The 16,647-nt window shown below is 35.8% G+C and overlaps 1 protein-coding gene across 1 annotated transcript; it reads right to left on the bottom strand.

Annotated features, from left to right (window-relative positions):
- Positions 1-489: 489 nt before the first annotated feature.
- Positions 490-1,342, bottom strand: LOC107949961 (uncharacterized). Its single transcript, XM_016884716.1, has 3 exons — positions 1,084-1,342; positions 929-981; positions 490-780 (listed from the first exon to the last, which is right to left on the bottom strand). Exons 1-3 carry the CDS (start codon positions 1,340-1,342, stop codon positions 490-492), a joined length of 603 nt encoding a protein of 200 aa, XP_016740205.1.
- Positions 1,343-16,647: the final 15,305 nt, after the last annotated feature.

Raw genomic sequence — 16,647 nt, 5'->3', positions numbered from 1 at the left:
TGAATTGACTACAAACTTCCGCTATTAAGCTGTTGTTCAAATTTAGCGCATTGTCAGATATAATTCTTTGAGGCATCCCATATCGACATATAATCTCCCTTTTCAAAAACTTGCTAACTGCTGAGTTCGTGACATTAGCATATGAAGCAGCCTCCACCCATTTAGTGAATAGTCAATAACCATAAAAATAAAGCGACGCCCATTAGAAGACTTTGGTGATATTGGCCCGATGACATCCATCCCCCAAATGGAGAAAGGCCACGAAGAAGTCATAATGTGAATAGGCGAAGGTGGTGCATGCATTTTGTCACCATAAATTTGGCATTTATGACACTTTTTGGCATAATTAATGCAATCTCCTTCCATGGTGTACCAATAGTACCCAAATCTCATAATCTGTCTGGCCATCGTGAAGCTGTTGGAATGCGTTCCACAGATACCTTCATGAACTTCTTCCAAAATTTTCTTGGCCTCCACAGCATCTACACATCACAACAATACTTGATCCTTTCCCCTCTTATACAAAATCTCTCCATCTAGGACATAATCAATGGCCAGTCTCCTCAATGTCCTCTTATCATTCTCCGTCGCATGGTCGGGGTATTCTCGATTCTTTACATATTGTAGTATGTCTTGGTACCATGGATGATCATCATTTTTCTCTTCCTCGATACTGTAGCAAGGAGCTGGTGTCTCATGAATACTGATTTGAATAGGCTTCTTGTCTTCTAGTTTGTTCACTTTGATTATAGAAGCTAGAGTGGCCAAAGCATCAGCCATCTGATTTTCGCGGGAGATAACAAAAAGTGATACTGTCAAACTCCTCGATCAATTTCAGAACCAATTTTCGATAGCGGATTAACTTTGAGTCTCTCGTTTCCCATTCCCCTTTGAGTTGGTATATTACCAATGTAGAGTCTCCGTATACCTCTAGTATCTTAATTTTTCGTTCTATGGCTGCCCGGATGCCCATAATGCAAGCTTCATATTCAGCCATATTATTAGTGCAATCAAAATCTAATTTACTGGTAAAAGGATAATGATCTCTATTTGAGGACACAAGGACTGCCCCAATTTTATTACCTACAACATTCGAAGCTCCGTCAAAGTTTAGCTTCCAAGGGTGATTTTCGTGGGAATCCTCTTTAGCGGTTGCCACATACATCAAATCCTCATTCGAGAAATCAAAATTCAGAGGTTCGTAGTCTTCTAAAGCTTTGCTGGCCAAAAATTCTGCTATTGTGCTCCCTTTGATAGCCTTCTGATTTATGTAGACTATATCAAACTCGGAGAGTAGGATTTGCCACCTAGCCATCCTCCCGTTTAACGCAGTTGAATCCATCATATACTTTAGAGGGTATAACTTTGAAATTAACCAAGTCGTATGATAGAGCATGTATTGCCTCAATCTCCGTGTCGTCCAGACCAGGGCACAGCATAATTTTTCAATGTGCGAGTATCTCATTTCACAGTCCGTGAGTTTCTTACTGAGATAGTATATCGCATTTTCCTTCCTCCTCGTTTCGTCATGCTGGCCTAGCACACATCCCATGGAGTTGTCAAACACTGTTAAATACAGAATTAGTAGTCTATCTGGACTAGGTGGCGCCAACATTGGAGCATTGGACAAGTACTATTTTTCCTTGTCAAAAGCCTCCTGGCATTTTTCATTCCACACATCTGGATTATATTTCTTTAGAAGACGGAATATGGGGTCACATTTCTCGGTCAATTACGAAATGAACCGAGCAATATAATTTAGTCTCCCTAAGAAACCTCGAACTTCTTTCTGAGTACGTGGTGGAGGTAAATCTCGAATTACCTTGACTTTGTCTGGGTCGATTTTGATCCCTTTTTCACTGACTACAAACCCTAGAAGCTTTCCTGACCTAGCTCCAAAGATACATTTGGCTGGATTAAGTTTGAGTTGGAACTTTCTTAATCTTAAGAACAACCTTCTTAAGACTTGCACATGCTCTCTTTCTGTTTGGGATTTTGCAATCATGTCGTCAACATATACTTCAATTTCCTTATGCATCATATCGTGGAAGAGGGTCACCATAGCTCTCTGGTATATGACTCCCGCATTTTTCAACCCGAATGGCATCACTTTATAACAAAAAGTCCCCTATAGGGTTATGAATGTGGTTTTCTGCATATATTCAGGATGCATCTTGATTTGGTTATATCCTGAGAAACTATCCATGAAGGAAAATAGTGAGTGTCCTACAGTGTTATCCACCAGGGTGTCGATGTGAGGCAAGGGAAAATTATCTTTTGCGCTAGCCTTATTCAAATCTCTGTAAACTACACACATTCATACCTTTCCATTTTTCTTAAGGACGAGTACAATATTTTCTACCCATTCTAAGTATTTGACCTCTTGTAGGAACCCAGCATCGAATTACTTTTGAACCTCCTCCTTCATTTTTAATACTACGTCAGGCCTCATCCTCCGAAGTTTTTGCTGAACTGGCTTGCAATCCTCCTTTATAGGAAGACGGTGAACTACAATATCGGTATCTAACCCAGGCATATCTTGGTATGACCATGCGAAGACGTCTTTGAACTCTCGAAGCAACTCAATGAAGTTTTGTTTTGCTTCTTTAGTTATTATGCATGTTCCGATCTTCACCACCTTTCCCTCCTCTAGTGTTACAGTCTCCACTGTCTCCTTGTGAGGTAGGATTTGTTTCTCCTCCTGTTCTATCATCCTCAATAAGTCCGGAGATAGGTTACAATCTATGTTATCTTCAAAGTCCTGAGATCCCTCTAACACATATCCCGTTCAAAAGGATTTCTGAGTCCATAGTGGAGTCACTCATGTCATTGATATCTGATGACTTGTTATAGGTACCAAAGAATATACAAAGAATGTATGAATTTAAGAAAACTTATTTATATGGTATGATTATAAATTAATGAAAGAATTATTTGGAAGAAAATCTAAGAGAATGAAAGAATCCAAAATGACTATTCGTGCAAAAAATAATGAAATAATCTTGAAAGAATATCCGTTCAAAAATAATTGCAAATATATATTTCATTAAAATAACGATGTTCAGGCACATGCCCATTTCACAAAAAGTTCTCATTGTCTCTAGGCTAAAACAACAAGCATGTTTTGAATATTACTCTATGAAAGCTCTAAAAACTTCAGGTATTTTCTTCTGCAGTCCAATTCTTTAGAACACTCCCAGGCTCATAAGGACGGATATCTAACATAATCCCCTCTTCATTCGTATCTCATGTATGGCATTGATGCCCTCTTCCCTCGGCACACTTCTCTCGAGATGAATGATCCCCCCTAAACAAAGGTTTTGGATATATGGGGAATTATCATTGGTTTCTATTTAATCTCCTCTCCACTTAGGCGTGCTCTTCTTCTTTCTTGCCTTTTTTCTAGCTACTTCTTTCTTTGCTTTATGTCTGGCTTATATCCTAAGCCAAAGCAATCTTGTTTTTCTTTCAGTACTGGAGCCTCAATTCTTCCTTGGAGACACCTCCCTAATCCTCTTCCGGGTAAAACTCCTTTTCCCACCAGTAATTGTAACCCCATCTTCGTGGTCTTAGATATTTTTGGTATCGAAATTTTACTCACCTCAAAAATAAATATTGTGTTTATAAACTCCAAAGATCGAAAGGAGCATTCAACTATTTCATCATTAGTTTCCATGTAAGGCACATCATTAACTACACCCGCTATGATATCTTCCTCGGCGTTTATTGTCACCAGCCGACCCCCTAACACCAACTTCAACTTCAACTTCAACTTTTGGTGTAACGATGATGGTACTGCCCCAGCCGAATGTATCCATGGCCTCCCTAATAAGCAATTATAGGATGGCTTGATATCCATTACGAGAAAATCCACCTCGTAAACAGTTGGACCGATCAGTAAGGGTATTTCGATTCTCCCTATGACCTTTCTTTCTGTGCCATCGAATGCCCTAACTATATTTTTCCATGTCTTCATATGCGAACTATCCACAGGTAGTTTGTTAAGCGTGGATAAGGGAAATACATTTAATGTTGACCCATTATCTATCAAAACTCCTGGTAAAGTATACTCTTTGCATCGGGTGGTAATATGCAAAGCCTTAGTAGACCCCATGCCTCCTGTAATGGCCTAAATTTAAGGTTATCGGAACAGTGGTTTTGGGACCACAAATCTGATGAGGTAAATTTTATTTTTATTATATTTCTATGGCCTACAATTTCACGAAAATACTTCGTGAAAATTTCGTTCAAAAATTTCGATGTTTGGGCACTCAATTTAGTCAAAAGGACTAAATTGTAAAAAGTACAAAAGTTGAGTTCTATATGTTAGAGGTGTCCAATTGTTATGAAATTTTAAATTGGATGTCTTTATATGATAATTAGACCATTGGTTAAGTTGGTGGACAAAAATGGACATGGTTAGGCATGTTTCCAAAGTTTTTCATTAAGGGCATTTTAGTCATTTACTTATTAAAATGAATTAAAAACAAAATTAAAAGCCAATTTTTGATCATCTTCTTCATTAGGCCAAATTTAGGAAGGGGAGAGGCCATATTTAGGGTTTTCAAGCTTCCAAGCTTCATAGTAAGTGATCCCAATCCCCGTTTTTAATGCTATTTACGTTTTTGAGATCTCGATAGCTTAATTTAGCTTATTCTAGCAATAATTTAACCTGAGGTTTATATTTGGAAAAATACCCATAGGTGAAAAGTGTTTATTTTGATGTTCTATGACAGAATATGAAGCTAGAAATTATGTTAAACAACTTTTGCTAGCCGATTTTAAGCAAAAACGAGTAAGTTGACATAATCGGTAAAAATCCCTAATGTACATAAGTGTTAGAGTGAGAATTTGATGTTGTCATAGAAGAGAAAAATGTTCAACATGTTATATAACATAAGAATATAAGATGAAGCTTACTTTCCGAACTTTGGGGCAAAAGCGTAATTATGTAAAAGTTTAGGGGCAAAATCATAATTTTTCCAAAGTTAGAGTCGAGGGCTATTTTGATAAATGTGAGTATTAAATGAGTTAAATTTGCTATTTTAGATCAATAAGAACGAAACTCGAGGTCAGACAAAGGAAAGAATAAAGTTGAAAGCTAAGTTAATGAATTTGGCTATATTTTGTACTGAGGTAAGTTTACGGTAAATAAATACAATATTTCAATAATTATCATTAAAATTGTTATTTTCCAGTAATTATGCATTTATTTTATGAATTTATTTATTGTTGACTCAAGTATGAGATGACAGAGAATCGGTGTTAAAAAGACCCGTTGAAACATGAGAAATGTATCGGATACAAATGTCATGACATTTGGGTAAATAGGTCCCATGTAAGATCATGTCTGGGACATGGCGTTGACACTGAGATGAGAGGTCCCCGTTAAGACCATGTCTGGGACATGGCATGGGCACCGATATGAGAACATCCCATGTAAGACCATATCTGGGACATGGCTTTGGAATGTTATTATCAGAAAAGACCAAGTATCCTTATTATTCCAATGTGGCTCAACGGGCTAGTAAACGAATAATGTTAATGAAAGTTCATTTAAAAGCATAAATGGCAAACTCAGATGAGTTATAAGATTTAAGAACTTACTATATTATCAATTGATACTCAATGTTTCAACAAGAGAAGAATAAGTTACGATCATGAGTTAACTAAGTAAACCAGTAAGAGAACGAGAATGAGATTAAATAAAGAGTAAACTAGAGATCTTGACATTTGTGTTTAATTATTTGTGTTAAATGTTGTTATTTATTTGCTAGTAAACTTACTAAGCTTATGCTTACTTCTTTTATTTTTCTTTCTCTTATAGTATTGTAAAGCTACTTTCGGGAACTTAAAGACGTCGGAGATCGTCCACACTATCAACGACAACAACTCGGTATTTTATGATGAACCATGTTTGGGTTATGGCATGTATAGGGACTTAGTTATTTTGAATGTTTATATTTATGATTTTGCTAAAGAATGATATGTAAGTATTTGATGATGAATGGTTGTTAAAATGGCTAAGTATGAAGGTGTTTGTTGTTACAAATGTTTAGGTGATAAATCATGCATAGAAATCATGAAAGAGTAAAAATTGCAAAGAAATAGATTTCAAGCAGCAACAGTGACGTGACTTTGAAAAATCACCTAGGATAGTATAAAATGAATTAGAAGGTGAATGATATATATAATTAAATCTTATTAAGTCTAATTTCATATAAAAATAATGGTGTAGCAAAATGAATTTTATATTTTAAGATATGTGAGTTTTAGTTAGACAGGGTTAGAACTATTTTTGGAGACCTCTGTTCTGAGTTTAGAAAATCATTAAAAATTGTACAAAAATTTTTATGAGTTTTAGTTTATATTTCTAGATTCATTATTGATTCTATTTTATGTAGAAACAAGTGAGAACACCATATGAAAATCCTACAATGAGAAAGCTTATTTTTAGTGACAAGAGGCCAGGATAGTCGAGTGGTGAAATATGGGAGATTTAACTAATAAACTGTACTAATTGACTGAACCAAAAATTCTGAAAATTTTATGGTAAGAAGACATATGAGTCTAGTTTTAGGAAAAAATTACGGACTTAAATTTTGAATTTTTTAGCTCGAGTTATAATTAAATTAGTAACTGCTAAGCAGGTGGACAGCTTTGTTGTGAATAGTAAAATTAATTTCAAAAGTAAAATTTTATGCCCCGAATTTTTAAGTTAAGTAAAGTAATACCTCGAGCTCGACTCTGGAAACGGTCTCGGGTAAGGGGTGTTACACCTCCAGTTGGTATCTCATCATCATTAAAGAAGATGAAATTGTCGGGACTTATGTTATTGACCAGCCGATCTAACTTGTTAACAGAGATGTCATTGGCCACATAGGTTTCATTTAGCACTTTCATCAATGCCCTTCGATGCACCTCTGAACTTAAGAACAAGGCTAGCACGGATATGCGAGCTGGTTGCTTATACAATTGCTCCATAACACTATATTCGCTGTGCTTCAGAAATTTGAGGAATTCCTTGGCTTCTTCCTTTTTCACGGGCTCGACAATAGGTAACACAGTCTCGACTGTTTTTTCTTTCTTTTGCTCAATTACTATGACCTTTCCTTTTACCGGCTCGGCTAGAGGACTTATCAAATTGTAGCGTTTCCCACTACGCGTATGAGAACCCATGCCATGATCCTCATTTGCAGTACTGGCCGAAATTTCCTTTCCTTGGACGGTCGTGTTGTACTCATAGTTCCACGGGACTTTCTTGTTATCCTTGTAAGAGAAGGCTGCGGGATTCTGGATTATTATTTTTGGCATTATCGGTATTCCCATCTTGTTATTCCTTGGTCATGAGATGATGACCACAGGATGGTTTACTTTCGGAACTCTTGTCGTTGGTTCCGACCCACATATGCTTCTTTCTTCCTGGACTTCTTCGTAGAATTCCATTTCTTTGTCATCTATCATGCCTTGCACCAAGTCTCGGAATTCTATGCACTCTTGGATTTCGTACCCTTTTTATGATGAAACTTGCAATAATTTCTCGTCTCCTTGCATCTCACTTCTACATTCAAACTGATTAACCCCCTTTCTAAAACTTTCTTCCAAACCCATTTCAAAAGAGTTCTTATTTCTGCAATATCTGCATTGAGTTTTCTTCCCACGTTTCCACTTATCATGTTTACCCCCTTATCAGCATGGTTAGGCAATGGATTCCCCGTATTGGGCGAATCATCAATCTTGACAATGCCCATGCTGATTAGCCTTTCAACCAACTTTTTGAAGGCTGTGTAATTTTCTATTGAATGCCCCGTATTCCCCGCATGATAGTCGTATTGTGCATTCGCATCATACCACTTGGGGTACGGAGGTTGCAGGGGCTTTAAATAAAAAGGGGAAACCATGTGTGCATCGAACAAACTTTGTTACAACTCCTTATATGGCATCAGAATTGGTGTAAACTGGGGCTTCTCAGTGTTTTGTCTTATGCCCGACTCCTGTCTTGATGAACCTTGTTGGTTAGTAGCGACCTTTCTTGGTTGGTTCACTATGATCGATTTCGAGTAACCTTTGTTATATGTACTCATGTTATTCACGTCATTCTCCTTTTTCTTCGAAGCCAACCTTCGGTTACTTTCTCCAACATCGATCTTCCTACTCTTTATGGCGTTTTCAATCATTTCACCATTCGTAACTATGTCAGAAAAGCTTTTTGTGGCACTTCCCAACATGTGTGTAATAAATGGTGCCTTCAGTGTGTTAATAAAGAGTATTGTCATTTCCCTTTCCAGGAGCGGTGGCTGAACTTGAACGGCGACTTCCCTCCATCTTTATGCGTATTGCCTAAAACTTTTAATAGGCTTATTCTCCATATTTTGCAGGGTGATTCTATCAGGGACCATATCTGCTACATGACTGTATTACTTCATAAATGCTTGAGCTAAGTCCCTCCATGAACTAATCTTGGTACGGCTTAATTGATTGTACCACTTAGATGCTGCCCCTGTGAGGCAATCTTGAAAGCAATGTATAAGCAGTTGGTCGTTGTTAACATAGTCATACGCCTACAAAACATGGTAATATGAGCTTTAGGGCAACTGGTCCCATTGTATTTCTCAAATTTTGGCATTTTAAACTTGTGGGGAAGTACCAAATTCGGGACCAAGCTCAAATCTTTAGCATCAATTCTGTAATGGCCCAAATTTAAGATTATCGGAACAGTGGTTTCGGGACCACAAATCCGATGAGGAAAATTTTATTTTTCTTATATTTTTATGGTATATGATTTCAAAAAATGATTTCATGAAAATTTCGTTTGAAAATTTTGACGTTTGGGCACTCAATTTAGTCAAAAGGACTAAATTGTAAAAAGTGCAAAAGTTGAGTTCTACATGTTGAGGTGTCCAATTGTTATGAAACTTTAAATTGGAGGTCTTTATATGGTAATTAGACTATTGGTTAAGTTGTTAGACAAAAATGGACATGAGATAAGTGAAATAGGAAATTTTTAAGTTAGGGACAATTTGGTAATCTAGTAATTAAAATGAATTAAAAGGGAAAAAGATGACAAATTATGCTCATCTTCTTTATTTGGAAGAAATCAGCAAGGGGGTAAGCCATATTTAGGGTTTTCAAGCTTCTAAGTTCCATAGTAAGTGATCCCAAGCCCCGTTTTTAATGTTCTTTACGTTTTTGAGTCCCGGTAGCTTAATTTAGCTTATTCTAGCAATAATTTAACCTAGGGTTTATATTTGGAAAAATACCCATAGGTGAAAAGTGTTTATTTTAATTTTTTATGATCGAATATGAAGCTAGAAATTATGTTAAACAACTTTTGTTAGCCGATTTTAAGCAAAAACGAGTAAGTTGATATAATCGGTAAAAATCTCTAATGTACATAAGTAAGTGTTAGAGTGAGAATTCGATGTTATCATAGAAGAGAAAAATGTTCAGCATGTCATAAAACATAAGAAAATGAGATGAAGTTTAATTTTCGAGCCTTGGGGCAAAAATGTAATTATGCAAAAGTTTAGGGGTAAAATCATAATTTTGAAAAAGTTAGAGTCGAGGGCTGTTTTGATGAATGTGAGTATTAAATAAGTTAAATTTTCTATTTTAGATCAAGAAGAACAAAACTCGAGGTTAGACAAAAGAAAGAATAAAGTTGAAGACTAAGTTGGTGAATTGGGCTATATTCAGTACCGAGGTAAGTTTACAGTAAATAAATACAATATTTCAATAATTATTATTAATATTGTTATTTTCCAGCAATTATGAATTTATTTTATGAATTTATTTAATGTTGATCCAAGCATGAAATGATAGAGAATTAAAATTAAAAAGTCCCGTTGATACATAAGGATGGTACTGGATACGAATGTCATGACATTTGGGTAAAGAGGTCCCATGTAAGACCATGTCTGGGACATGGCGTTGGAACCGAGATGAGAGGTCCCATGTAAGACCATGTCTGGGACATGGCATTGGCACCGAGATGAGAGGTCCCCCGTAAGACCATGTCTGGAACATGGCTTTGGCATGTCATTATCAGAAGAGACCCGAGTATCCTTATTGTTCCAATGTAGCTCAACGGGCTAAATAACGAATCATGTTCAGGAAAGTTCAGTTAAAAAACATAAATGGCAAGTTCAGGTAAGTTATAAGAGTTAAGAACTTATTATATTATCAATTGATATTCAACGATACAGCAAGAGAGAAGTAAGTTATGCACACAAGTATACTAAGTAAACAAGCAAGAGAACTAGAATGAGATTAACTAAAGAGTAAACTAGAGATATAGACACTTGAGTTTAATTATCTGAGTTAAATATTGTTATTTATTTGCTAGTAAACTTACTAAGCTTTATGCTTACGTCTTTTATTTCTCTTTCTCTTATAGTATTGCAAGGTTACTTCAAGGATCCTAAAGAAGTCTGAGATCGTCCACACTATCAACCACAACAACTCGGTATTTTTATGTTGAACCATGTTTAGTATGGCATGTATAGGGATTTAGTTATTTTAAATGTTTGTATTTATGATCTTGCTAAAGAATGATGTGTAAGTATTTGATGATGAATGGTTGCTAAAATGGTTAAGTATGGAAGTGTTTGTTGTTATAAGAGTCTAAGTGATAAACTATGCATGGAAATCATAAAAGGGTAAAATTTTGCAAAGAAACAGAATTCAGGCAGCAACAGTGATGTGAATTTTAAAAATCACCTAGGATAGTATAAAATGAATTAAAGAGTGAATGATATATGGATTTAAATCTTGTTGAGTCTATTTTCACATAAAAATAACAGTGTAGCAAAAGGAATTTTATATTTTAAGATATGTGAATTTTGATGAGACAGGGTCAGAACAGTTTTTGGTGACCCCTATTTTGAGTTTAGAAAATCATTAAAAATTGTACAAAAATATTTATGAGTTGTAGTTTATATGTATAGATTCCTTATTGAGTCTATTTTCTGTATAATCAAGCGGTAGCACTATATGAAAATCTCACAATGAGAAATTTTATTTTAGTGATAAGAGGTCAGGGTAGTTGATTGGTGAAACAGGGTAGAATTTAACTAATAAACTGTACTAATTGGCTAAACCAAAAATCCTAAAAATTTTATGGTAGGAAGATATATGAGTCTAGCTTTAGTGAAAATTTACGGAGTTAAATTTTGAGTTCCGTATCTCAAGTTATAATTAATTTAGTAACTGCTGCGCGATTGGATAGATTGCTGTATATAGTGAAATTAATTTTTAAAACAAGTTTTTATGCTTCGAGTTAGTAAGATAAGATAAGTAATGCCTCGTGCTCGACTCCGGAAACGGTCTCGAGTAAGGGGTGTTACAAATTCCTTGATAATTCTCAATATTTTCCATTGCCTTAAATTTTTCTTTGAGCAATTTACATATTTCATCTAGTTGTTTTGGCAATTCTTCCTTGATTTTCTCCTTCTCAGTCACTTCGTCGAAATCGGGGAAAATGGGATTGGTAGGGTTTTCTCCGGGGTTGGAACCTAATCCGGTTTGGAAGTTCATTGGCATTGAAGTACCAGCCTGAAACTGTTGAGGCTTGATTGTGACAGAGGACCTGCGTGGGTGTACATCAGCTTGGGGCTGTGCATGCGGAGGAGTAAAGCTTGGAGGGTAGAGGGGTCCATCATTATCTCTTTCTTCAACATTAACTATGGGGTCTTTTTCCCCCAGCCAACAGCTGAGTTAACTGAGTCATCATGCTCTTCTGGGACTCCATCATCTTTTCCACCATATCTTGCTGAATTTTTTCTAGCCGCTCTTACATTTGGTCTTGCATATCTTTTTGAAGCTGTTCGAGCCTTTCCAATCTTTGATCTATGTTTTTCGATTTTGCCTGAGTACCGTAAGGGTTTTGGTTTTTCAGTTTAACTGAAATAATTTTTTTTAATCAATTAGACTCTTTTGATGGACTTTAATGAATGTAATGTAATGCAGATGCATAAAGTAAATGCAAAAAGACATCGATTCTAATTCAATTTCCTTTAGAAAACTTTACTAGAAAACAAAATTCTTTACATAAAATAGATTACATATATGGTTTTGTCCTAATGCTCAGAACTTTAATTTTCTTAAGTAGTGAAGCAAGCTCTTTCCCCCGGTCTGATTCCAATTCGTACTTCAAACTCAATATATTGGCCTGCACCGCCAAAGTCTGTAGGTGATCAGCTACCTTCCGAACTTGGGCCACAGCTTCTCTCATAGTGTGATATCTGTTTCTAACTTGATTTTGACAAAAGTGGAGTTGTTCTTTCTGACGCTCTTCATTGGCTTCAAAGAATTCAATCCGTTGTTCACAGCTTTGTAATGCCCCCTTTAATTATTCTATTCTTCTTTTCATTTCCTCGATCTTGCTCAAACTTGCTCTTAACTCTACCACCGTATTACGATTTCGATAATGATGAAGAGATTCTTCAATCTCAACCACTCTGGCTTTTAGCTCACCTTTTTCACTTCGACTCTCTGACAAGCTCTTTTCTAAAGTCTCGTTTCGCATTTGAGTCTCCTGAAATTTCCTCTCCCACCTATCAGCCTTAATATTTTCCTCTCGAATCTTTTGACGCTACTGTTCTGAAGTTTTCCCTAACCCAGTGGTTCTCATTGATAAATGAAACTTCTTGTAATTTGCTTTCAAACTGTTTAAATCCTCCTCGGTTTTATTCTTCCCTTTTCTCAATTTCTAACCTCTGAACATCAATATCTAATCTTAAATGCATTTTTTCCATCTCCAACTGTTCTATCTTCTTTCCCAGCTCTGAATTTCTCTTTTCAAAATCTTGTTTTATGATTTCTATTTCAGATGGGACCTTTTGCAGATATTCCTCCATCGGTCGAACACCTTCCTGACTTGGCCCAAGGATAGTCATTGATCATTTTACTCCACCATCCACTATATTCGGGGGTCACCATCGGTCCTACAGCAAATCTCTTTATTCGGTGAACTTGTTTCCAAGCATTGGTCATCTCTCCATTCTTTTTCTTGTAACCATCATCTTTATATGAAAATTCGCACTGAGCTAGTCCTTGGGTTGCGGGTACGAATTGTCTTGACCTATACAGCTTTAGTACCACCAACGACGCATAGCCAACAGCTCCCCAAATCCCAAATAAAAGGACCCAGTCGAAGTCCCCACATTGATACAAGATCTCATCAGACACCATCCAATGAGCTTTCCATTCAACATCTTCATCTTTGAGATTTTGAAGAATCGCCATCCATCTTTCCTCAATAATGTTGTCACGTCTCGGTGTCGCTACTAATTCTTTCAATGGAGAATAATTCTCGAAAAATACTCTATAGGAAACTTTATCTACTTTCCAGAAGTGACTATGGAACCACACTAACAAGAGCTGTGCACATCCAATGAATCTTCCTTCACCCGCGCTTCGACACACATTTAAAGATCTAAATGTCTCGGCTAAAATGGCTAGGACAGGTGTGACTCTCTTGTCTAGTTGATCAAACAAATCTGTAACTGCTTCGTCTATGTACCCCAGTGCTCTAGGAAAAATCAACAGCCAATAAATGCTCAAAGCAAAAACATCGACTTTTTTCTTCATATCAGGGTGTGCTAAAATCAAATCACGCAAACTTTTCCAGGGAATACATTTGCTTTCTCATTTTTGTTTGATCCGCACTGTAACCCATAGCTCACTCATTCCTAATATATTCATTAACTTCTTTACAAAATTTGGGATGTTGACGGCTTTAGAATAGACTTTATCTGCTTGAATCCTTGGGCAACATAGCAAAACTGTATATTCCTCTATAGTAGGCACTAAGTCTACCTCCCCAAAAGTGAAGCAGCTATAAGCGGAATTCCAAAATTGGGTCAGAGCTCGAAACAAATGCTCGTCCACCTTAATATCAAACAAATAGGGCAAATCACCATAATTATAGTAAAATAACTGTTTGACTTCATCATCCCACTGGGCCCATATCTCTTTCAACTTCTGGAGATTGTTCTGAGTTACACTGATATAAGTGAAGTCCCATAGTTCTTATGTGTACCCCTCTGTCAAGCTATCACCCTTCTCAAGTTGCGTTTTTTCTGACCACACTCGGACTACGGCATTATCTTCCATTTTATCAAGAAATTCATTCTCCATGGCTAGCTCTCTACTTAGTAATCAAACGCGAATCGATACCTTTTATGATGAAAATGTCATGCAAACATGATTAAAACAAAATAAGTCAGTACATTTAAGACAAAAATTTAGAGTAATCAATAAATCATAAACAAATTATCTACTTGGTCTACCACTAAGGGTATGGTTATTAGGGCTCACTATATGTGGTTCGGTTCTAAAGAAGGGGTACCTGAACCAGCAGATTCCTCAATCTTCACCCATTATAGGCTCATATGGACCGAGTTCAGTTCAGGGGAATACATTTCCCTATGGCTGCACGGAGATGAAAACCTCACGAAGACATAGGTACGGATGTATCCCGGAAGCGATCTACTATCCTACACGGAGATGAAAACCTCACGAAAGACTAGTTTCTCACTCCCACTTAGAAGGGTAATATCAACTGATCATGCAATGCAATGTGCAGAAAGATATCACAACTCAAACCAACACAGCAATTATAAACCACAATGATGGAGATCGTAATAAAAGCGAATGAAATGCAACGAAAGGATCGTACATTAAAACCAAGTTTCCAATTTTCGATATAAAGACAAAAAAGTAATCAACTTGTGGCTTGACTCACTTATTTTGTCCCCAGTGGAGTCGTCAAGCTGTTGACACCATTTTTTGATAAAACGGGGTTCGAATTTAATTTTAAAAACGAAAATGAAAATGGGAGTCACCACCAATCCTTTTATTTAGGTGTGATCGGATCACCTCATAATTAAATCATTTTAATAAAAATTTAAATTTACTAAAACGATAATTTTTGGTCTTATAAAATCCAGAAACTCGGGTTCAGAAGTCGGTTACGCATGAGGAAGGGTTAGCACCCTCGACACGCCCAAAATTGGTACCTTGTTGATTAATTAGTGTCTTAATATAAAAAATGTGCAAAGATTTTAAAATACGATCCTTGTATTAAAAACTTGTATAAATCAAATTACCCGTTATGACCCTCTCATTTCGGAGAGAAAATGTCACACCCAATTAGTTATGGCATGAGATTTCACCTCATCAAAAATGAGATTGTCCAAAAAAAACTCGTGCAATAAAATTTAAAAGGATATTTAATTGTTTAAGTCAGATGAAGAAATCGCAGCCCAATACGTTAGGGCACAATTTCTCAAAATTCTAAACATTTAATATTGCCTTTATTATTTTTTAGAAAAAATCCTCTTCTCGAGAAAACAACGTGTCATATCCAATGCGTTAGGACACAACGTATTGAATTCCCGATAATGAGCTTTTTATTTATGTTTTTTGATTAAAAATCATTCTCGATTATTTAGTTTCAATGAAGAAAATTGGGATCCAATACGTTAGGGCTCAATCCTCTCGAAGATCCTAAATACTGAGTATTGCTTTTATTTCCAAAATTTTATTTTTTACGAATCTGGGTAAAAATTGATGTAATGGAATAACAATTATGATAATGTAAGTAAAAATAATACGAGCAAAAACAAAAAGATGAATAAATAATAAGAGAAATATATATATAAAAATCAATCATGTAAATAATAACAAGTAAATAAACAAATAAAAACTAAAACATTTAAATAATAATAATAATGGACATGTAAATAAATAAATAAATGAACACCAAGTAAAGCAATTATAACAACAATGAAAATAGATAAAAATTATAAAATATAAAATATAAAAATATATATGTATATATAAGAAAATATATAAAAGTATGTGGATATATATATTTATAAAAATTAAAAATATGTTCGTACATGTATATATAATTAGATCTAAAATTAAAAAGTATAAATGAGCAACCAATAATAATAATAATAATAATAATAATAATAATAATATCTAATTTGCTTACAAAATAACTAAAATAATAAAACAAATAGGCTAAATCGAATCTTGGAACAAAATTCGGGGTTCAAAACGCAAATAAACAAAAAGAAAGGGATCCCCAGTAGAGGTGCTCATGGGCCGGGCGGCCCGGCCCGGCCCGATGGCCAGCTCGAAATATGGGAGGGTTTGGGTAAAAATATAGGCCCGAAATATGGGCTTGGGCAAAAAAATGAGGCCCGATTAAAAAACGGGCCGAGCCTCGGGCACCACTTTTTTGGCCCGGGCCCGGCCCGGCCCAAATATAATAAATATTTTTATTTTTTTAATTTTAAAATACTTTTAAAATACTTTTTTAAAATTTTTTAAATTTTTAAATTTTTTAAAATACTTTTAAATTTTTTTTTAATTTTAAAATATTTTTAAAATATTTTGTTATTTTTGTTTTAATTTTTAAAATAAATTTTTGGTATTTATTTAAAAAACGGGCCGGGCCTGGGCTTATGAATTTTTTCTCGGGCCGGGCCTGGGCAAAATTCTAGGCCCATATTTCGGGCCGAGCTGGGCTCGGGCCTAGGACTTGGGCCAAAATTTTTTTTGGGCCCGGCCCGGCCCATGAGCACCTCTAATCCCCAGGGACCAAAATATAATGCGCCCAAATAACGGAGGGCT

This window comes from Gossypium hirsutum, chromosome D03, assembly GCF_007990345.1.
Source record: "Gossypium hirsutum isolate 1008001.06 chromosome D03, Gossypium_hirsutum_v2.1, whole genome shotgun sequence".
Classification (NCBI taxonomy): Eukaryota; Viridiplantae; Streptophyta; class Magnoliopsida; order Malvales; family Malvaceae; genus Gossypium; species Gossypium hirsutum.
Note: the sequence above shows the minus strand (reverse complement) of the source record. Positions and strands in the feature narration are given on the sequence as shown.